Source organism: Phalacrocorax carbo, chromosome 8, assembly GCF_963921805.1.
Source record: "Phalacrocorax carbo chromosome 8, bPhaCar2.1, whole genome shotgun sequence".
NCBI classification, from domain to species: Eukaryota; Metazoa; Chordata; class Aves; order Suliformes; family Phalacrocoracidae; genus Phalacrocorax; species Phalacrocorax carbo.
This window is the reverse complement of record NC_087520.1, coordinates 39,501,430-39,525,815: the sequence shown is the minus strand read 5'-3', so window position 1 is coordinate 39,525,815 and position 24,386 is coordinate 39,501,430. Positions and strand designations below refer to the sequence as shown.

Here is a 24,386-nt window from a genome sequence, read left to right as displayed (position 1 = left end):
GATATATGAACCTGGGATTAATCAGCATGCATTGGAAAAAAAACCCCAAAACAAACACATCAAAATTATTTCAACCACCTGCACAATATGTCTTGATTGTCAAAATATATCTCCTGGCTGACAAATGGTAACAAGACTTCACATTAGAAAAAACGTGCTGTTGATGGACTTAAATCGTATTGTCCATTACATACTGCTGTCGCCTTTTTTCACACGACCACTTAAGCAACAAAGCGATAATACAGTGTAGAAGAACCAAATTTATCACACTTCACCACAGCCTCTGCTCTAACGTACGGCATAACAATACAGCAGGCTCAAGTGCAGCTTCCTTCTGAGTGATCTTTTCATACTTTCACTGTACTACTTCTCGTGCTGGTTTTGTCAATGACTTTCAGAGGGAAAAAGCTGCTCCCTCTTCCCCTCCGGTTCCACGGACACTTGCACAAGCACAAATGGCAGCACAGCAAATGCACTGGGGAATTAAAAGTCAACACAGGGCTCTGATAGTTCATACATTGTTTTCAACAAGACTGCAGAGGTGAACCTGAAGGCAGCTTTTGGCTTTGGAATCAGAATTTAGGTTATTTATTTATTTGCAATGATAGTGATGGAAGACCCAGAGGACGGCTGCTCATTCCCCTTTACTACGGTCTGTTAGCTCCAAACATAGCAAGCAGCCAGCAGACACACTTTGCCCTCTACAGCAAGCACGGGTAACACTGGTGCGCGCAGACCTCTTGAAAAAGAAAGCAGAGTTTGGAAGTAGCCTTTGAAATATATATCATACAGACTGAGCGTCACATAGGACGTGATACTGAGCCCTCGTTGACTTCAGAAGTTATTGCAATTTACAGCTATGCAGCGTCACGTATTCGTTCCCTTTGAGTCCGCTAAATGCGTTATTACAGGATAAACTTACGATGCAGTAGCTTCCAATCCTAGTACATTTGTGAAGAACTGCTACTGCTATATCCTTAATAGCAACCATCACGGCTGGCTGTAATTATCTGTAGAGACCAAGGAGAAAGATGGCAGAGATGAACGAGGAATGACGACAAATAAAACTCACGGCCGCGGCAAATACCCCACTCTGGCGTTACGCAGGACGGCTAAACAAAAGGCTTGTCAGCATCTAGTCATGTTTCGGTTATTCGCTTTTAAAAGTACGATAAAATTATTTTTTAAATTGCTACAAAGGAAGCCATGAAACTTCATCTATGATTTTTAGCCTAGGAATATGGTTTTGCAAAATGTCATTAAAAACAAACTGCAGGAATGTAGCCGTCCTGGGATCCCTTCTGTTTAGTGATGTTGGCTAAGTTGTGTTTCTGAGTGGAAAAACACAAGCCCTTTTGGAACAATGTGTTTTAGGAGGAGGTGGAATAGAGGTCAAATTTAAACAAAAAAGAACAAAAAAGCATTAAGAATGCAATTCTGTATTTAAAAGCTTTTGCTTTCCAGTGCAGTTTGCAATTCTGTAGGTTTACTTGATTTTTAATATCTTTATAATCAACAAATCATTAAAACTGGATACTGTGCAATGCATGTCCTCTTCTCATAACATTTTATAAAAAATCTGCACTTATTTATATTAACAGTGTTGAGTTCATATGACAGAACCTGCCTGGCACTTTACAACTCTTTATTAGCTCCTTGGTTATTAATATGTTCATATTCATGGATATTTTCAACCTTTTATAGACTTATGATATTAATAGAGAACTAGATATAAAGTCTGTAAAGGTAATACTTACATTCTGACTTATAATGGGTAAACCCAAAGCATTTCAAAGTCATTCTCATGTGTCTCATTTTTTCTACCCAACTGCAGCCTATTTATTTAAGTTTATGCAACCTTCCAGGACCCTGACAATGACTAAGCACAATAGGGACGGTTAAGAAGGGCGTAGGTAGAAAATTAACTCTGATTTTGCTTATTTTTGTTGGTTTAAGGCAGAACCTTCACCTTATTTTCATGCTTTCTTATTCCCTACCTCACAATTCAGATAGAATGAAGATATAATAATGTGATAATCGAGTGCCTTCACAGAGCCCACCAGTGCATTACAACTCCAACATGCAGAATGCAAACATCTGCTGGCATCATTAAACCATTTCTATACTCTACATACCAAGACTTGACCCTGTGACCATTTCTACCATTAGATTTGAATGACCTCAGCAAAAGAGCTGAAAGGCCAGAGTATTAATTCACAGAACCACAAGCTCAATTTAAGATTTAATTTGAGATAACTAAGAGCAACTCAAAGTGTATTCAAACTTATAAGTGTGGAATAAAAGATCTTACCCTGTTTTTCAAGTTAAATATAAATTCAATTATTTTTAACAGATTTATTCACAACTTTACAAACAAGGCCAGGGTTCTTTTAGCATACCTCCAGCTTAATATCTGCCAATATGATTCTTCTGTTTAGCAATTTTTTATTTTTTTTTCTAATTTATGAATGTCTTCCCTACAGGGATTTTTCTGCATTCTGTTTATGTCCCTCAGGGGGAAACTGCTTCATTTATGAGCTATTCCCACCATACAGCTTTGAAATGCTCACTTTTACTCTAACTTAAATTAGCTAAAAGCCTATTTGTTCAATCATGATGATTTTACATCTAAAATCTTAACACGACAATTAAAATATCTGAAAAGTCTACGTTACAGCGCATAACAAATTACACAGTGTTGAAGATCCTCCTTCATCTGGCTCCCTGGCGCGCTTCACAGCGCAGGTTGCGCAGACACATCGTGCAGTACGTATGTGCTCGCTTTATGCACGGTACCGTGTCCACAAAACTCTACAAACGACAGAAACCCAGCGAGGCAGCCTAAGCGCGGAGCTGTGTGCCAGGAGCGGTCAGCGTACCTTCACGTCACCTGCTCCCTGACCCCCGCACATCTCCTGAAGATTCATCCTGATATCCTAATCCTAAATCTGTTCCATTCATCTGCTTTTTTCAGGTTTAAATTACCCTGCTTATTACATCAGGTCTCTCCTGTGTTGGGAAATCGTGGTGCTGAGATTACACATGAATCATTTCCCTGGCCTGGGTGCAGGATAAGCACATTAGTCATGACCGCTGAAGCCATGGGTGACAGCACGGTGCTCGTTCCCGTTGAGACAAAGCGCTGCTCTGGGGAGAAGGCAAGGCAGGCAGGCACACAATAACGCAACCCTTCCCGCCGAAGAGACCGCTCCCACGTTCGTAGGAGAGACACAAATACCTTCCACTGGCAAAGCTGGTTCAGCTGAGGAGCTCTGGCTGGACTTTCCCCCGCAGAACAGTGCAAGATGAAGATTTCACCCTTCACTGCTTTGCTGCCTGCGTGTCACCCCCGAGTTCGCTATGGAGAAATGCTACATAAACTCTTGGGTCACATCTTTACTTACTTCATGACTAAAAGTAGCTTCAGAAGTTATATAGCTATGTCTACACTACCCTCAAAGATAATTTTATACCATATTTTAAAGTTACTGCTCTTAGGCCAAGCATTTTCTGGATGAGCAACTGTACAGCCTGGTGAGCCTTGCTTACACCTGAATTTAGTCTAGGACATGACAGAATATAATGCAATGTACATTAAGAAATTTGAAATCACCTCTGGAAAATCAGACATTGTGCTGAAGTGAGAGGAAATTTTCACAAAATTACAATGACCTATTAGTTCTGTGTGAAAATGTTTCCTAAGTGACTAGGACACGATACACGTGGAGTAAAATTACCAGAAAAGCACAGCCAAAATCACAGCTCCTGAGTGTTGCCAAGGTGAGTATAGCATTGGTCTGTTTAACACAGACATTCCGTACAGATTGTTCAGACAAAGAGCATCCCCTTGTATGAGCACCATAACCAAGACGTAACGGGTTGGGCGCGCTGCTTGCTTACCTGAGAGGAAAACAAAAACAGGTACGCACATCCATTTAGCACAGTATCATACGTTGCATATCCTACTTCTTCTTTTTCCCTGCCTTCTCCCTTACACCCCTCCCCGATTTTGAAGAAAAACATTTATCACTTTGCTCCTAGGTGCAAAAAGTGACTATGGCTAGGTAGGGCAGGTTAAAATTTTCTTTGGCTCCTCAGCACATTTGTCATGCAGGCTGTCTGCCTGCCGAAGAAACCTTTTCACCTCGGGCTTATTGTGAAGACATACCCCATGAGAAAGGAATAAGGTGAAAAATGATGATGTCACTAGGTTGTTGCAAGGTTAGCACACCCTTAAATGGAGTAATGGTAAACGAAGCAGCTGCTCAGCTCCCTACATACATGACATTCATCCTCCCATCCTATAAAAGTGCAGGACTCAGTGAGGACTGAGCATGAACTACTTGTTGACATAATTAGTGCTGGCTCAAGGGCTCTTTTTAATAGCCAAGTTGGCTGTATTTTGCAAGCTTTCATTGGCAAAATTCAAGTAAAGTTCAGCCAAGTTCTGTATCTATTTTTTGTGTCTTATGCGTTTCCCAACTTGGAAAAAGAGCCAAAATATTCTGGTAGCTTTTCAGTTTTGTGGTAGTTGGTATTTTAGGGTGGTATTAGCTTTTAAAATATACAAACATTTTTGGGAAGTGTAACACACTAGAAGGGGATAGAGACTATAAACTCACAAGAAAAAATACAGGAATAAGATTAATTAATTAATGAGTCATGGCTTGTTAATATCTCAATAGCACACTTTCTGCACAGAGCACAAGGCTTTGAATCTGTTGTCCCTTGAGTTTTCCTCTATCCAGGCAGAGATGAAATTATCTCAAACAAAAGCAAAGAATCTAAAGAAACCATTTTTCCATCATTTCCTTTCTTCCTTAGTTTCATTAAATGTTGAGTAAATTGTAACCAATTTGACTTTTGCAATTTCATATAATTGTGTTTGGATGGTGGGACGATGAATGTTTATTTGCCTTCTGTGCAAAGTTTGTTCTAGTTTGCCAGATTTTTTTCAATCCAGAACTTTTAGTTGCTCGTAGAAAATAATTTATGCGAGAAGGGTTTTTTTTCCCCCCATTTCTTCACATTACTTCAAGTCTGCTCTACTTTGCAAACAGTTCCTAAATGTCTTGGTAAGCAAAATTAGATAATGTAGCTTCATACTGCAATTTTAATTTAAAGGAAAGGAAATCAGTTAGCTGTGCAATTACACTAACTGTAATGCACATTCTGTTACTGTGCTTGGTGGCAATAATCCACCCTTGGGTCACATTCAATTGTTTCACTTTTATCAGTGACATAATGGGGTATCCTATTCCACACAGTAGTTTGTAATGGTTTTACTAAAACGCGCTTACAACTGTTGCAAATATTAACATGCAGCAGAGAAAAGACCAGGTTTAAATCAGAGATTTTCCTTTTTTATACTTTAAAATACATGTGCATTTTCATGCTGCATACAAGACACAAACCAAGAGAAACTCAGAAAAACCTTCAAGGTGAAAATCTTTCTAAAAATCCCAGTTTTGCTCCCACCTTTCTGTTGTTATTTTGAAAATCACAACATTAATTATTTTCTTTGTAAGATGTCATTTTCTGCTTTCTTATCCCTGCCACAGATCTGCCCCCAAATGCTGCTGAAGCCTTCTCACTGACTGAAATAAACACTGTCTCAAGCACACGATGTACTGAAACACGGCACAGTTAAAGCAAACCAGCAGAAAAAACCACTTAATAGAGAGACAGGAATCTCTGTATACTTTAAGTCAAAACACGCTTGTATTAAATATGTATTTGCCCGTGTAAAATATTGTAGATATGTATATAATTCTGTATATATTTTCAGGATTTGCATGAGAAAAGACCAGATTTCAATGTTACGTCAATATTAAGCTCCCCTATAAAAATGTGTGCTTCAGCATCTTCCTTGTCATTAGTAACAGGCAAATACATTATAAGTGTTTGTCTGTTTGATGACCAAAACTGTTTTGAAAATAGTCTTTTTCATATTGCATTTAACCAGATTGTCTCATGATTTCTGTAGTGGGTTTGTCTAATGCATTGCAACTGTGAAAATTAAGCAGATGCAGAACTCACACTGTTGTTACGAAACCCTAGAAAATGACGGCGTGTTTTGTGTTTCCCATGCCATCAGTAACACCAAAACACTGACTTCTCAGTTAGAAACAACATATTATTTTCATAAAATACCATAGATTTTCCTCCCCCTACCAAGAATATTATGCACTGACCAAACATAACATACATTCATACTGTCTGATAAGAGAATCACCCAATAAAAATTATATGATAACATTATTGCAGTCATTAACAGCAGACCTTTCCTCTACTAAGACAACGTAACTAAGCAGATGGCATATCTCAAGGAGAATAGCAAATAGCCACATTCTTGAGATAGCATGCAATTTTCTGGCTTGTTTAATAAACTCTGAACTACATTTCAGGCAGGAGTAGACAAATGTACAACAGAAGAATGTGTAGCTTCATTTTCACAGAATTTTTTTTCTAAGTAACAAGAAAAAAGAATTAAAACAGTTGGTAAATAGAATCAATACCGATTGCTTGAGAAGAACGTTACCCATCCCAAAAAGCATCCCAAAAATCCCTTGAAGTACTATTTAAACTCACTGATGTACAGGTCGCAGTGACCAAACAGATTCCCACGGGAGGCATATCATACAGGTTGTTTCCTTGTATCCCGCAAGACTTATGTAGTGTTGCATTTGGTGTTCCCTATCAAGAAAAGTAGGATATGACACAAAATCCTCCGGAAAGGTAAAGGCTGCTTTTGTTTTCCCAAGACAATTTAGAAACTCTTGGGGCAGACTTTTCGGATTCTCCCAGCTTTGGGTACACTAATTGTTATGCTGTAAATACAAATTATAATTTTTCACGGTTTGCTTTGTTCTGTTCCTTATATGACTCCGTGCTAGAGTAAATCTCTGCTCCCTTCCTGCAGCTAAGAAGCCAACCACACTAACTTGTAACTGCCTGTTCAAGCCTCGGCAAGAGAGCACAGTTGGCTCTCATACAGTCACCGCAACCTGCAGGGAAAGAGGGACCTGCCAGGCAATTTGGCAATCTAAGCAGGACCCATAGAGAAATGTGAAAGAATAATGTGGGTGCGTCCCGGTAAATTCACACAAATGCCTATTTTTATTTAAAATGGTTTGTGATGACCAACGTGGCAAATCTCAGTCTTAAGAAACTGGACCATCTGCCTCTTCAACAGCAGTGTCACTTGGAAGACTGAGTTACAGATTAATTAGCTGCACTTTATGCAAAGTAGATTACAACAAATACCTTTTCATACAAATTCAACTGAAGAACTAAATGAAGCCTTTTACATTAATTGTTCACTAATTTTGCCTCATCTTATCTCTGCTGTGTTAAGTACTGCTGCATCCTTCAGATTATTACTTTTAAAAATAATCACAGAATAATTTTGCAGGGGCAATATGGTATGAATGCTGATAAATGGCTGAGAGTAATATGATTTGTGTCATTATTAGAGGCTATATGCATACTATCAGAAGTGCTTTCATGACAAGGAAGGTATTGAAATTCAAAAATGTTTAATAAAATGTAAACCTTATAATCTTCCAGGTATTTATCCTGCTGCTAATTACTTCCAGGGGGCCTGGCACACATGTAAAAGAGCAATGGATATCAGCAGGGAGCATTTGCTAACTCAAAAAGTTAGAAAGACCACTTTCCCTAGAGTTAAATAGCTGTTAAATCTGTCAACTTAAACCTTAATGCATAACGTCTAAAATAATCTCTGTTCTCCTAACAGACAGCCTGTATGAGAATTAATGCAGTAGTAATCTGGTAGACAGCAACTGGCAAGAATTTAAGAGATACAAGACCCCAACCAACTCAGCCTGACCAACTGTTTTGGGAGGTTGTTGCCAAAAATGACCACTTCACAAATGACGACATAATTGTCTCAGAATATCAGTATACTTTTAGCTAAAGTCTCAAGTGATGGAGCTTTGTCTCACTATAAATTTGCTGGGAAATGATTTGTGTAGATATATTTCTGCATGAATACGTGCATCCAGCACTATACACACACACACCTGCAGACACACTCCCGAAGGAGCTTGCTGCTTCAAACACATCGTTCAGATTAGTGGCAGCTCACAGCGTTGCAGTGTTCAAGGTTATTAGTGCCAATGTGTGTTCTTTAAATATAGTACTGAATTTCTTCCCAAAATAAGTATTTTTGCCTTGACCAAATATATCAAGCAATCCTTTTAAACTGTGAGCGCTAAGCCCAAAGCTGCTTGTATCAGTGATGACAGCAGGCCCAGCAGCAGGTTAGCATTCAGCTAACCCAGGCTTTTGGGTTAGGGAGCTCCAGAACAAGCGATATACAGCTTGGGATGCGCACACACACGTACATGCATGAGATAAACAGTGCTTATGGGGTCCTAGCAAGAGCTGTTCCCCAAAGGTTGCACTTCAGACCTCTGCAGCATCTAATCTAGACAAATGACCTAGTCAAAAAAAGCAACTGTAAACTAGCTGTGCTTGCTGACAGTGTGCGACTACCAGGGAGAGTGAAACGTGGAGGAGGAAAAGAAGAAAAAAAAGGCAACAACAAAACCAAACCAAAACCAAACCCAGCAGCTAGGGTTTGGGCCGCCTCCCTTACCTGGCTGATACAACCCGTGCAATTAATGTTGACACATGTGAAGTACTGCATATTGGTTTGAAGTAAACAAATACCAGATAAATCAGATTGATTTAGAGCAGAAAGAATTCAAAAATGACCTTGGGATAATGGTAACCTTGTGTTTTTTTTTTTTAAAAAAAAAAAAGATGAAGTGACAAGGAAAAGCAGGGATAGCCAGCACACCTCTTCTGTCTCACATGCTTATACTCACAGATGCCTAGACTGGGAATGCATGTTCAGTGAAGTTATACAGGATTATTTAATTCTCTAGCAAAGCCCAGCCAGAATATTGTGTCACCACCTTATAAAATGATATTAATATAGTACTTGAAAAGGTATTAAGAAAAGCAGAGAAGCTGATTCATGGACTAAAAAGTGTGAGCTTCTAGGACCTAAGTTCACATAGCTTAGAAAGAAGATATTTAACCAGGAATTTGAAGCATATATATATATATATATATATATATATATATATATATATATATATATATATATATAAACCCAGAAACCTTTAAAGTAAAATAAGGCAGTTGCACTTGCCTTTTTTAAGAAAATACGTTAGGGACCATAATAAAAGCTGAAGAAAATGCATATTTTAAATAAATTGAGACACTTTGGCATAAAGAATATGGAGGAGCAAAATACCCCTCCTTAGTCAAATGAAGTCTCACTTTACCACTTGTCAAGGACACAGCGGAAGGGACTTTCTAGTGACTGAATCTGGGTCATATGCTCTTTCATGCAAAAGGCAGAAGAAAAAAATAAGATGGAAACAGTAATTAAGCAAAGCCCAGAAGTGTCCACTTGTGCTGGGGGGAGCTCAGAAAGCTCCTGCGCTTCAGGGAAGCTGCAGCTCTCTGTGCTTTGCGCTGCTGATTAAGGCAGGGGGAGAGAGGAGCCAGACATTTCTTCCCCTCCTCTCATTCGTAGCGCTATCTCCTTCTGGGACCAAAAGTCTCGACGGGAGTTTCCCGGGCACCACCTTGCCTTCACCCAAGCCTATGGGATGCAATTCTGCAGTGCACCAAGACAGGCCCAGAATCTCTTCCCTCCATTTGCCGCCCCCGTGCCAGCGCTAGGCACGGCTATAATCTAACCCAAAGTGAGTCCTATCTGCTAAAATGAAAGAGTGCAACCTTCAAGTGCTCATTCATTTCTTTTAACCACCACTTTTCAACATTAAGGATTATTAACTTTAATGCCATTGGTGAGAAACTTTATTATGTTTTCAAGAAATTGCTTTAAATCAAAACTGCAGATAAGGCATTTTTCTCCCCTCAGAATTACATGGTTGTGTTGGCAACCAGCAGGAATCCATTTGAGCAATAGAATTACCACCTCCTGGAGGTGAAAAATGGGACAAAAGCAGGAGGAGTGTCTCTTCTTAAAAGTCAAGGGAAAAAGGGCAAAACAGGAAGGAACGGAAGCCCCAGGAACGGGAAAAACTAAACAATCTGCCTTAAGGGAAATCATCCTACCAAACAGCAGCAGTCTTGTACAGACATTTTACAGCAAAGCTGTAGAAATCAGGGCCAGAAACAGTAAAACCCCCCTTTTCCATTCCAATCACAGTCCAAGTTCAATATCACCGCGAGATTGTGAGGTCTCAGGGAAATCAGCAGAGCTGGACCATTTGACGTCAGCAAACTGACCCCGTGTTTCAACGGCAAAGAGGCCGTAGCAGTTTTCATGAGCATGAATGGTCACATGCCTGCAATGTTTTTCCCGAATGAGCCACAACTCTTTGAAGTGAAAAGATTAAAAAATGAATAGAGATATTCCTGTCTGAAATTATGATATTTGCAAGAACGTTTTAGTGTCTGGAGTACAAGACACAGTTGGCTTCCAAGTAAATATCATGAGTATGTGGAAAGTTAAAAAAAGTGTCATGCAACCAAGGTTTATGAAGAAAAACAACCTTCTGATTCGAGGTCCGTTTTCCCCCCATGATTAACAAAAGGTGTATATAGGTGGTGTGCAAGAGTCAGCACTACATGCATGTTAACATTTGTATAAATGGTTTATCCTAATAACAAAAAAGGATTTTGTTTTGAAGTTGACATTTCATTTTAAGGATTTTGCAAAATAACTCTCTGCTGGGCTGACCTGCTGTCCTATTAAAGCTTACAAAGACTTTTTATCAGAGTTATAAAGCCACTGAAAATAAAGACACTTTAATGGACACTACATTAACTATGGTATTCTGAACATCGTGCAGCAGTATAGACCAGTCATATTTCTTCTTCGCGTAAATGTACAGCACAGTATAGGCAGTACGCATGGATGGTCACAAATCCCTAGCATTATGCCAAGATGACAGAGTACTTGTCTTTTTTTGTTCTTGTGCTGTAATTTATCTTAAAAAAAAATGGGCTCAAGTTTTCCTGCATACTACGAAAAGTGTCCAAGAGAATGTCATAATGGCATTACTCCTGCTAGAAAAGTTAATCTGCTTTACACTGTCCTCCTTTATGAGGCACTGTCACTTCCCAGCAGCAAAAGCAGCCGCATAACGCTTGCTGAAAATAAGTTGTAAAACACTGTCACTTGCTCTGCAGACAAATGCCAATTACATCACACGCTTTTCTTCCCTTAGCTTACAATATATGTAAAGTTTGATGAAAACTGTGCCATGGCCTCATTTGGGCCCACATGATACAGATGTTATGCCGACCCCGATGGTGGAAAGAGACCATATACACAGTAATGAGGATCCAGGGGAGTGGCCCTCTTGCAGCAACCAGGTACTTGCACTGGATGAGACCCACAGACGGTGCAGAACGGTAACGGTGCAGAGCACACTCTTTCCTCTGCAGTAATGCACAACGCTGGCTGCCATTTTAACACTAGAAGTATTTCAGCCTTTCATACCATGACTTACCCAAGCTGCCTGATTTTCTTCTAAACTTTGACTTAAATCCATTTTAACTGAATTCTTTGTTCTGTGTATTTCCCAAGCAAGATTTAGGGTATCTCAACAAACTTTTATACTGACTACACTGAACAAATAAACGTCATTAATTAAAAAGATTCCAAATATCAGATGGAAATTTCACAAAGTTCACCGAATAAAGACTCGCTCACCTGCACACACCACTATCTTTTGTATTTGTTTCCACCTATTTCTTTTCTAGACAGAATCTTTGATTCCCAACTTTGTGATATCCCAGTGCCAAACATGACTTCTTCACAGAACAAACACCCACTTGCTTTTTGTTTTCCTTCACTCCCATTTCTCAAAAAATAACATTTTAATACCAAATAACTTTGTAAAGGCTAAGGGTGATTAAGTAATTTACTTACATGAAATACATTTTTACAGAACACAAAAGAGTATAAGGACTATATAGAAATTAATGTCTGGAATTCAATCATACTACACCAGAGGACAGTAATGTCAGAGAAACTACCCCTACTGAAAAATTTATTGTTTGTCATCTTTGAATCTGAGCTGTTCTTTCAAGAGAGATTTTCCCCAGCACACAGAAGCTAAAGGATGTCACCAGGTAAGAGGAATTTAGCAATAGCTCTGGTAATTGGTGTTGTTAACTGACATGGTAAGCAGTTCTAAAGAGCTTATTTTGGGCCCTAAAAAAAAGGATTTAAAACCCCCAGAACAGCATTTTTTGCCATTTTTAGAATAGGGTTATAAGCTACTGTGACGTACCAAATTATTCTACTGGCATAAAAGTTTCTTTTATGTTTCCCAGCCGATGAAGAGGTTCCTGTAAGGTACATTGAATAGCAAAGAGGAGGAAGATGTAAGGTAAAAAAATACTGGGGTAAAGGACATTGCAGACAACAGCCTTGATATGAACTGAAAGGAGATAAATAATCACTGCTGAGGACAATAAGTGCCTTCAGTATCTCTCAAGATTTATATCCTATTTGGAAAGCATCTACAAAGCCAAATCTGCTGAAGATTCCTAATAGGTGGAGTCACTTTATCTGGCCTAAGCCTTACATGAAATCTTACTGTGCCCAAATACAGGATTATGTTCCACAGTCTTTTCATTCGGGCTGCTTGCATTTCTCCTCTATTTGTTAGAAAGTAGAACAGCCTTGATGTTGGGGATCTCAGATCAGTTGCCTCTCCTAACACAGCCTATTGCAACCAAAGGACTGTACACCACAATAAAGCTACATGAAGAAATCAGATGCCTTCTAGCCTGCCAAGGCTGAGGTTGAGTGGCTTGATGCTTTTTTTTTTTTTTCCCTTCCTTTGTAATGGTTTCTGCAAATCTTTCAGTTGAACTATGAACTACTCAGAGCCAAATGTTAGTTCTGTTCCTGCCAATTTAATACTGCTTAGTTTAGAGCTTTCAAATGATTACTTAAAAAATATTTTCTGGGTAAGACTACATATCTTCCCCTGTGAACACCTGTTTAAAAGCAGAGCACTGGTAGAGAGAAGGACTTACTCCGGTATACAGAAAATGTCCCCTTTCTCAATGTACCACATAAGCTGGTATTTTTGAGAAATAACAACGAATAGACAAATCTAAAACTTTTATTGACACTGTTCTGTTGACTCTGATCACGGGTCAAAGAGAAGCCAGTGGATTTCAGTAATGTACATCCTGATGTTATAACACGCCCTTTTGCTAAAGTTTTATCAAAAGCATTCCCATCAGATTGCAGTTTACAAGAACACGTCTGCCATGTTCTGTAAAATCAGTCAATTCAATTTAGTTTTCAATGTATTATTTTTCACAATGCTTTTCTAGACGTTTTCTTCTAGGGACTTACATTTCAGGGACCAGCAATGGACTTGAAAGGAAAATGTTGGTAGAAAACTTGAGCGTGAGCATGTGCTGTATGAGCACATACACATGCACACTTCTGTAATTGCTCTGTCATTTGGCTTCAAAACCATATTCCCTCTACCCAGACCCCCAAATAAATCCATAAATAGAAAGGGTAAAAGACATTAAAGTCCAGTATCTGCTTTTGTCTCTGGTAGAGTAAGCTCTTCCCTGCGAAGAGTTGGCACCATTCAATTCAGGCTGCACATTGCTGCCATAAATGATAAAATGTCCTACGAAGGAATGTGAATCCACATCCCTACGTATTTGATACATTTAAATCAGGTCATATAGTCACTGTTATTAATTAGAAACAGTGTTGAAGTAAAAACATTTTAAATAAACCCAGGGACTGAATGCTAAAGCTGTCATTTTTTACACGGCCTCATGATTCAAGGATTAATGGACCTTAAAACAACCATAAACCACCGAGGCCCCTGTTCTGGTTTAGAAGAATAAGAATAGTTTTATTTCTGCTTCAGTCTGCCAGTCTTAAATTCATTGTGTGTCAGTGGGCACTGTAAACACTTTTAAGTATTTTGACATTGTGGTATAAGATGCTGCTAATCTGTTTCCTGCCTGACCTTCACCAGCTCGCAACACCTTGCGATTCACAGAAAAAAGAAAATCAAGCAAAGTAATGAAAAAGATATCTATAATACATACACTATATCTGTATACACAAATACTGCCATATAAAACTGGAATAATATTTTAAATATTTAGACTTCACTTTACAATAATTCATTCACAGAAGCGTTTTCTCCATTGTTTTTTTTCAATTACAAATTGTTATTGTATCCATTAATGGATGTAAGGTATAGTGCAAAAGGTTAGAGTACTTGTGAGACTGGAACTTTTCAGAACAAAAGGCTGCAGTTTTGCAGTAAGAACAAGTATGCAGGGTGCATTTCTGGAAGGCCAACAAGATGAAGTAATCACTACTATTTAACAAAAAAATTATAACAATATTCAGCAGCACAGTCATCGTGGTTCCTGGGAGTTGTGATTACGCTGGAATTCGAGCATGTGCAGTTATCACCGGATACCGCAGCGGGATACTGAACTAAGCAAAACAATGACTGATAAGTAGAAAAAAATACGATTTTATCTATTTTTAACATTATCTGATGTGAAGGTCAGACTTTCTGTGGTTTAAGGACTGGAACAGCAAAACTGGAAGGTTTCAAATTCCAACTCTCTAACAGCTGACTTTCTGACTGCCCCTAAAAGGGTGCTTGACCAGGTTTTACGTCGGTCACACAACCTGGAAAGCTGGGAACAGAAAGCAACTTCATTTAAAGCAAATGTAGCATGTGAGTGAAGCTTAACTTGGTACATAAAGTACCCATTAATTTTCACTATTTTCTAGTATATATAACGCCTTCCTTTCAACTGCTCATCAGCTTGGAACTGTAGTGCACCAGCTAAAGAGAACTTTTTTCATTGTTTGACTGACTTCTTTCCCAAAGGCTTTACTGCACCTGTTTCAAATGTTACTTGCCTACCAACTTATTTTTCTAATATCTCACAAAAGAACATCGGAAAAAAAACCCCAAAACAAAAAAAAAAACCAAAAAATGGGTTCAGGAGGAAATGTTACAGCTATTAGAATAACATGCCAGAAATGTTTAGCAATTGATGTGATCAGGAGCTAGAGTTTATCACCAGAGTCCGTACTTGTTACCCAAAATAATCCTCTGTCACTTAGAAATAAAAAATAAGTGGTCTGCCAGTATAAGGTACATGATAAATACTTTTGTCATTCACATTCTAAAGAAATTTAATTTTCATCATCAGAAAAGAGCCAAATGGCTTGTTTTGAGGGTAAACAACTTGTTTTTAAAAACAATTTCAGTACTGATTTACTTATAGATAGGTAGATAAGATATACACAGACTTTCCCCTATGAATCTACCTATGAAGGTAACTTTTGCTATAAACAGCATTTTTAAATTATCACATAAAAAACTATCAAGCACTAAATTAGAAAAAACAGAGTTTTGAAAGTGATAGTTAAATTTATGAAGCAATTCTGCTACACTCAGAGGCTTGCTGCTTGACATGCAAGCAAATTCTAGGGTGTATATTTGCCATGCAGGTGAACCTCTTCATATGGTATTAAAAGGTGGGAGAAAGGATGAAAGCAACAAAGGCTACACAATCACAGCCATGTGCAGAACACATGTACTTCGGACTTAAGCTTGTTTGCATGACTAATAGAGATAATATTGAATGTCTTTTCTCATCATTTCTTTTTTTTGGCTCAGTGCCTCTTTTGCTACCTCCAAGAGCTGTTAATTTTGTTCACTGCTGAGCAAAAGTCAAAGTCAGAGTCTAAACAGCTTGTAATGAGTTTTCAATGGCCCATCTCACTGAAATTGAGGGCAAAGGAGCAGCAGACTTAGACACTGTCAGCCCTCTGAATTTATTATTGAGGGAGCAACACATTCAGTAGAAAATACATAGAGGAGGGGCCGAGAATTCTGTCGGGTTTGCATTAAGCTTTTACCAAAGACGTGTATTAGTTATGTAAATACCTTGACAACACAGATGAACACACAGAAATCAATGTAATGTTCCTCAATTAACTGTGCAGCTAGACTGGCAGCAGAGTACGTTGCCGTAACTTTATTTGGCAGCCACTTAGTGGTCTTAAGTTTCAAGTCCTGCTCCAGAGAAGTGATTAATACTTTGCTAAATACCTTAAAGTCACAATGAAACCAGGGGTTAAAGGGTGCTTAGCCCTGATAAGGAGTCAATGATAATTTCCGTGAGTCCTTAGTGACCGTTTTTACAGACTGCGCAAAAAGGGTTATCTTTCACCTCCACAGCCGTAACGCTGAAGTCCGTGAGCCTGTCAGGCTACAGCCGCTGCTACAGGGCTCTCCAGTTATTGTAGTTCTGTCTCTTCGAGTGCACACTTGAACAGATCTCCGTAACCTCTACGTAAGCTATATGCTTCTTACTTTTTCTGCTTCACATTTTAATTGGGTTTTTGTTTTGTTTCATACTAGTACTCTTACAGATTGTGAAGCCTATTGCTTCGTTTTCACTGAATCTTTGAAAATTACAGATGTACGCTGATCTAGCAGCTCTGTTCTTTCAAAAACAAACAATAAAGCTACTATTAGCTCTTCTAAATGCAGGAAAGAGTTCTCAACAGAGAACTTTTGTATTTATAGCTATAATTCTTTCTTTGACCTGGAAGCCTGTAGTTGAGTTCATGCTATGAAGGAAGTCGGGTTTTATGGGTGGATAGGTGAAGAATAGTCCTGTAAGATTTTCAAATACTGTCTGGAGGAGGAGTCCCAGAAGAGAATGCATACAAGAAGCCACACCGAACAACAGTGGGTGAGGTGGCATAGTATCAGTGATTTATTGGTCCTTATTTGAAATGATCTGAAAATGCATTTACAGTTTCACACACAGTAAAGTCTGTTACCTCAACCTTCCACCAATCAACCCTTCCATTTTATCACAAATACTCCACATTCTGTATACGCACACTTTACATATCTTTCTTTTTTTTCTTTTAATTATATACCCATAAAGTACTAGGCTTCTGTGATATTTTATGCTACTTTTTCATGCATCACTACTTATGCAGGGAATAGCACTGAGGAAAAGTTAGCAATAAAAAATGCAAGGCTTTGTTTCGCTTGATGTCATTTGGTTTAATGCCAACAAAGAAACACCTCCAAATCACATAAACGTCTGATCCAACGTCAGCATTACTGTGTCCCACTCTTCTAACGAAATTACATAGAACATGCTCACTACCTTTACTAAAAAGTTTTTACCTGTACAAAAATTGCATTCATGTAGGTATTGAAAGAAGATTTGCGCATCGTTTTTGTCAGCCAGTGCCCAAGGTGCACAGTCTGCAGACCCCTATCTCCAGTTTTTCACACAGTCCGCCAAAACTCTGGATTTGCCTCTGACACAGCTGTGGGAAAGCCAGTTGTCAGAGGAGAGATTAACAAGTGTTCAGGTGAAACTGGAGGCCATGGCATAACTCTTGCTCTCAAGCGTAGCTTCACTGGTTACCTCATTTTCCAGCAAGATCAAGCAAAGAATTTCAAATTCAGCACAACATACGATTTCCCCTCAGGCCTGGGTTCATGCACTGACTAGGCTGGACAACCCTGACCCCTAGCATCCTTCCAGCAACCCGCAATTTATCTAGGTACCCACACGTAAAATATAATATACAGGTTGTCATTTGCTTACTGTAGCGACGTGCCCTATTATTGGTTCTTTTCAAAAAAGAAAAAAAGGCAAAGTGAAGTTCTTGAACTCCCAGACAATGTATCGTCCATATTCAGGGCAGGGAGAGACTGAAACGTCTTTCAAGAAGACAAATTAACAGTATTATGAGCACAAGAAGAAATTTGCCTCATGTCATTCAATATTGCACAAAAGGACAAGGAAGAATTGTACGGAGTCAGTAATACATGGGTAGAAAAATCACATGATTTAGTATTAACTTACTTGGAATATATTCAGCTCCTCTGCATTCAGTATTATTGACAAGCATTATATTCAGGTAATTGATGTTTAAATGCAAATGAATGAGAATACTATATCACCAGCAACAGAATTCACTATGGAGATACTGCTACACTGAGAACAAGCGGGTAGACCATGTAGCAGCAAATAGAAAAATGTTGACAAAAGGTACTCAAAAACACAATAAGAAGAGAAATGAAAACTTAATTGAAGGAAAAGTATTATACGATGTTGCTAAATCTTTCTAAATAGATTATGGCAGTCTATACGTTCACATTAAACCTCTTAAATTTTGCAAACAAGCATCTTTTAAGAAACCATACACTTAGTGTACTTTAAATTTTAAATTCAAATTCTTTTACTGGCAAAAATAATGCGTAATATGTATTTGGTAGTGCCAGATAAAAGGGTTTGTATAGTTTGAGAGGAATGCCACATCCATCCTCTTTTACGTATGCATCACATAATAGCCTGTTTTATATAGGACATAAGACCTTTTCAAAAAGGGCCTTGAATGAATAATGTACTACAGAGTTGTGTATGTCATCACATATAATAGAAAAGTCTCTTGCACCGTGTATTAGTGAGGACAGATCTCCTCTGCAATTCTATCATCACATAAAACACCTTCCAAAATTGTCATAGTCAGGTCAGACCAAGCATTTCAATTTTTCATAGCACTATTTTCAGTTTCCTTCCTCTCACGTTAAGTATTGTCAATAGGACTTCAGATACTTGTGCACACCATTTAGCAGAGAAAGTAAAGTACAGAACAGCAAATCATTTCAATAGCAGCTGTCCACTTCTGTATCTTCAGAAGGATGCTAATTTGGACTGTGCAGTCTGGTTCACAATAACATTTATTTCCCACCTATACTACACTAAGGAACAACCAAAGTGTAACACATTATTCCAGATGACTTCCAGCATCTCAGACAGTGAAGAGGGATATATCCTCATACCATTACAAATCAAAGGGGAGCATGAGTTTTTCTTCTTCTCAAAGCCTGAACGCCTCTAGCTTTGCAAGCAGAAATTAAAACATCGTTTCTATGCTGAAAACCCACAAAATACTAGGAGCGAAGAATTTGGCCCTACGCTTGCATTTCACTATTATGCCTATGTCGAAAAGCTCCATTTTTTTCCATGGAACAGTGAACATTTATACAATCATTAAAAGCTCATCTTGCACCATATTTTTATCCTTCTCAGTTTTAATACATTTTTATAATTGCATTGAGGATATTCTAACCCTGTTTTTAGTGCAACAATAAAATTTATGAACCATGACAAACGTATCATACCAAAGACCACCCGAAGAATAACAATGTGTACGCCAATAGAAGAAACCTGGGCTTCTGCTTCCTAGGACTTTAGGATTTGGGGAAAGGGGATGAAAAATACTTAAGATAGTATTCCCTTGATAACCATGAAATGGTAACAAGATCACACATTTTTTTTCCTAAGCAAAACGAAACATGTGGTGTTGTAAAAGACAATTTTTTACAAACACGCTGTGTAGACAAGTTTAGTTGTAATGAGATTTCGAATTTTAAAAATTTAGTTTGTCTGCTGATTTTACTGATTTCATCATCGTGCTTTCTGGATAATAAATGGGATATCTAATTACCTTACAGCTCTTGCTGCACAAGACCTATTTCCAAACCTATTTCTGGTACTCCTATTTCTACCTGTGCAGATTTCTGCATGGCCCCTATTCCTTCACCACAGCTGCCGACAGCCCACTGTATTAGCCTGCTAGAGATAATATTCTCAGTAAGTAAATGGCTTTCAATTAGAAAAGCCTTAGAACCAAATCTTGTTTTCACATCATATTATTGATTAGAAATGCACTTAAATACGCAATCACAAAAGAACACACATGAGAACGCCTAAAATTTACTAAAGTCCAATGATGTTTAAACCATGTATTTTCCAATTAAATATGGTGGATATTTGAGAGTGTGTGTCTATTTCTGGACTTTCCCTGGTGTTTCATAACACAATTCCATATTTTTAAAATAAATCATGAAAATGAGGGGGTAGGGAAAATCCGTTTCAATACTTAAAGTTCCTGGATTATTCCAAGTCTCCCTAACACATCACTTTGTCTTCTCCAAATAAGAAAAAAAGGAATAATGAAACAAAAGAAAAAGAAATATCCTGATAAGGTTCATGCGAAAGTACAGATAATCTACCCAATTTTTTAAACAGTTATTGTGACAAAATGGATTGAAAAGGTATTGTAGATACAAGAATACATAAATGAAATGCATCCCACTGGAAAAGCTTTTTTGCTCACATTGTCATTTACAGCTTCTGAATTAATAGACCAAGAAAGGCACCACAGGCACCAACAAAATGCAGTAAAACCATTGGCAGCCAGTGGTGTCTCAAAGTTTAATTCCCCTGGGGAGAAAAGGACACTGCCTAATCTGTATTCAGTCCTGACATTGTCCACATCTGATATGGAACATTAGCTACTAACTCTCTCAATAGACTAGTGTCCTTCAGTTTATATTACTTTATGTTAATAGTAGAAAAATTACACACAACATCATTTATCATTGTTATACTGTACTATACAACCCATAGCTTATTTTAATATATTTATTTACCCCTAAGAGGTACAGAAATTTAAACATATACCTCTAAATCTATATAAATTTAAACTTATAGCACCAGAACCAGTGCCGAGCTACAAAAGGGATAGCCCCCTTAAAAATGCATATTAATTGTACACATAATCTACCGAGTGATCACATTGCTTTAGTATGAGAAAAATCATGTTATTTGTGTTCTAACTCTTACAGAATCAGTACGTAACACAATGTTGCACCTTAATCACAATTTATCTTATGATTTTTGTTCCATTTCCACTACAGACAGCAGCTCTGTTGCTCTATTTTCACATCCTTCTTCCCCCTCAGCTATCTCCCCTGACGTTATTTACCTACAGCTCAGGTTGGCAAGCTCAGTCCCCCTGCCAAGTACAAAACCAGTGCAGTTCAGGAATCAACAAAGAACTAGGGTATTTTTTTTTCTGCATCACAATCTACATCTCAATGCATCTAAATTTCAATTAGTCTGTTTAAAAACACTCCTGCAGTCAGTGATGTGTGCCGTTTGCCTGGACTATCCTGAAAAGAAAAAAGACAGCAATGATGAAGAAGAGAGAGAGCAATCTATACTCTATTGCATGTATATTACTTTAACTTCCGTTTCCAAAATCTAAGATGCACAAAGCTTATTAATGATGGATCTAGTTTTCAGAAGGGGCAATTATCTACAATCATCCAACCACACTGAGTTTCAGGTAATAATTCCTACCTAAAAGTCAGAATTTTTTTTTTATAATGGGGACTGTTTGTATTTCATTTCATACAGAAATGTTAATCTTAATTTAAAGGTTCAAGTAATGGAAAATGTAACACACAGCCACAAACACATTTTTCCCCAAGATTTAGTCCCCTTCCTATTATAAAATTGCATTCTATTTCCAGGCTGAATTTGTGCAACTTCAGCATCAGTCTTTGGATCTTATTCCACCTGAACTTCCCCCATCATGCTTCAGTGCCGTAGAATAACTCATTAAAGTCCAACTTGCTTTAGAACAATTGCTCCAGATTGAACGGGAGTTAAGTAGAGTGACTGACAACTCTAGAGTACCTTTGGATGGTGAGCACCCTTTGGTTTTAGTACTTACCAATGAATGTTTTTGCCAAACTGCACTGAAAACAAAGAGAAAAACAAGCGAACCCCTTAGACATATGATTATTAAGAATACCGTAGCATGTCTCTACAAATACTCAGTGAGACATTTTCTCAGGTCAGGTGGTTTCAGATAGCTTTACTGAGCAAGAATACTGAAACATTTTCCAGGTAGAAATTAAGTTCAGATTCTGACATCCTGTTGAACATGGCAGCGTTTGTCAAGAAATCACAACCACATCTTCCTTGTGGCAAGAAGAGCAGGTTACAAAAGAACCTCTTTTGCCATAAAACACAAGAAGGATACGATCCTTAAACAGTCAGGATTTCCATTTCACAGCAGTTTTTCCCAAGTAAGAACAGAGTGATAAATTCAATATTTGACCTTAGAATTTGTAGGGCTGCAACGAAAGAATATATTCCATCCAACATTATTTTTAATCTATTTTAAAGTGAAGAGACATGCTCACACTTAAGATTGTTTTGAACCTTTTTCTAGTTAATAAAAACCAACTTGCCACACTTGCATAGTGTCTGCTCACAAAAAAGATAATTTAAACATGACAATTAAAGAGGAGAGTTTGAACATAAACATTATCACAACTGCACTAGCTTCTGTTCACAAATGTGATCAACTTTCCACTGGTGCTGTTCATTTATTATTTGTACTGCAAACATTGCAATGAAAAGGATAAAAGACACACAGAAGAATTGGTCAGTTTATGCTATGGTGCTCTAGGAAAATGAAAGCAGACAGACAGACAGGTTGGTAGATAGACGTTCTTGCTTGTTCATTCATTAAGGTCATCTCCTGACCCGCGTGCCACTAAGGAAAAGGCAACAGCTGTTTCCAGTATCAGTGGTAAGAATGATGGAAGTGAATTAATCCACAGATGGAGACCGGCACCTGAAGGGACCAGTCTGGTGAGCAACAACAGTCTTCGCCTGAGAAACACACTTAAATGTTACCATATGGAGTGCTAACAGAAGACAGAGGGGAATGAAAAATTCTGCACATCGTGTTATTGCCACAAAAGCTTAAGTATCGTATTATTGATAAGGATAACAAAAAGACTGCCTGCCTAGGCGTTTCTGATTTTGAATTCATAAGCTATCACATTAGTTAAGATGATGAAATTACTGAACTACACGGAAAGATTCCACCCAAATAAAACAGTGTAAAACATGATCGCAAGAGAACAGAGCTTAGAGATGCAAAAGACCAATTAAAATCTGAATCAATTCCCCCTGCATGATACATTTTTCAGACTGAAGATGCATCAGCTGTTAAGCTGATACGACACTTCATGTTAGTCAAAAGGCTGAAAACCTGCAATCATGTTTTATTAAAATAACTACACATACTGGGCTGGGCTGAGGGAGAGTACCAGAGCGCCAGAGAACAAGAACAATTAATTTAACGTCTCTGAGATCTCACGTGTAGTACTTGCAGTTCAGACACCAGAATATAACTGTCTATCTTTATTTGAATGTATTTTCTACACATGGCTTCAGGGTCTTCCTGGAATGGCAGGAAGAAACAGAGCTGCACTATCAGAAATGCTGAAAAATAAGGGTCAAATACATTGACAAAGATGGAGAACTGGACAAATATTGGAGATGACTGGCCAGTTTCACCTCTCCCTTATGAACCATAAAACTCAATAAAATAAAGAAAATAAATGCTTGCAGTTAGGAAGCCTGTGTCCTGCAGCACCGAGGGCTGCATACAGCTGGTATTGCGCCAGGGCAAAGAAGAAACCACTCTTTACCACCCAAACTGCCAGCTGGGGCAGACTTTGACAGACAGTTTGCACTCTGCCGGTTGACAGCAGGTTACGGTACCTCTGAGGTCCTCTCTGGGCATTTTGCCACAGCAAGAAATTCCAGATGAAACTAAATGGGCAGGTATGACTACCCACTTCTGAGAACAGGTATTTGCGTAAGTGCCACACTACACGTACTCCTTCCTCACGCTCCTTCGTCTAGCTTTATTCACTGTAAGCAATCGTAAGCCTGTAACAAGCGTGTTCATGTTGCAGAACAAATCAGAGGTTTTCCATGATTTTTGCTCCCTGACGTGTGCCCCCAGGGTATCAGCTCTAGGATCATCAGACTGAGAAGTAAGTGTGTGTGCACTTACACTTCTAAGGCTTTTTTAGTGTTTACATTAAAACCCACATTGTAAAGTAGTTTTAGAACTAAGATGTCAATAGATTTCTAAACTGAGACTCAGGGAAGCGAGATTTCAGCCCATTCAGGCAGCCTTAAATGAGGAGGAAAGGTTTACCTACTTTAAACATACTTTTACATTTCAATAGGTTAAAAAAGCTTCACTCCAAAATGAAATTTTGCAGGTCATTTACTGATTATGATTAAATCACCTTCATTTATTACCACATGGAAAATAAGCCACTGTACTCAACATGGGAGGTAATCTTAACTGCTTAGCAATTTATTCAAATACTCAGAAGTTAAAATCATTTCTGGGCTGTTCATTCGTTAATAAGGGCAGGTGGATGGCAGTTTGAGATATTATTTAAATATCTTTGAAATATAATTCCTAGTTTATATAGGTCAAAGAGGTTTCCCTGTTTATGTATTCAAACCTATACAATATGAAGAAAGGTATATTTCAAGATGGGATTCTGTGAGGAGATTCAGTTTCTGGGGTAAAATGAGTGCCACACAAATACACAGGATTTTTTCCTGTC

General features: G+C 38.2%; 1 protein-coding gene across 4 annotated transcripts in view; it reads right to left on the bottom strand.

The window, feature by feature from the left end:
- WWOX (WW domain containing oxidoreductase) overlaps positions 1-24,386 on the bottom strand; it is a 537,552-nt gene that overhangs the window by 203,253 nt on the left and 309,913 nt on the right. Inside the window, exon 9 of one of the 4 annotated variants that reach the window (XM_064459621.1) lies at positions 6,592-6,696. The exons of the other annotated variants lie outside the window; for them this stretch is intronic. Within the exon in view, the coding sequence (XP_064315691.1) occupies positions 6,592-6,696 (105 nt within the window). The remainder of the gene's footprint in view (positions 1-6,591; positions 6,697-24,386) is intronic. 4 annotated transcript variants of the gene reach the window in all.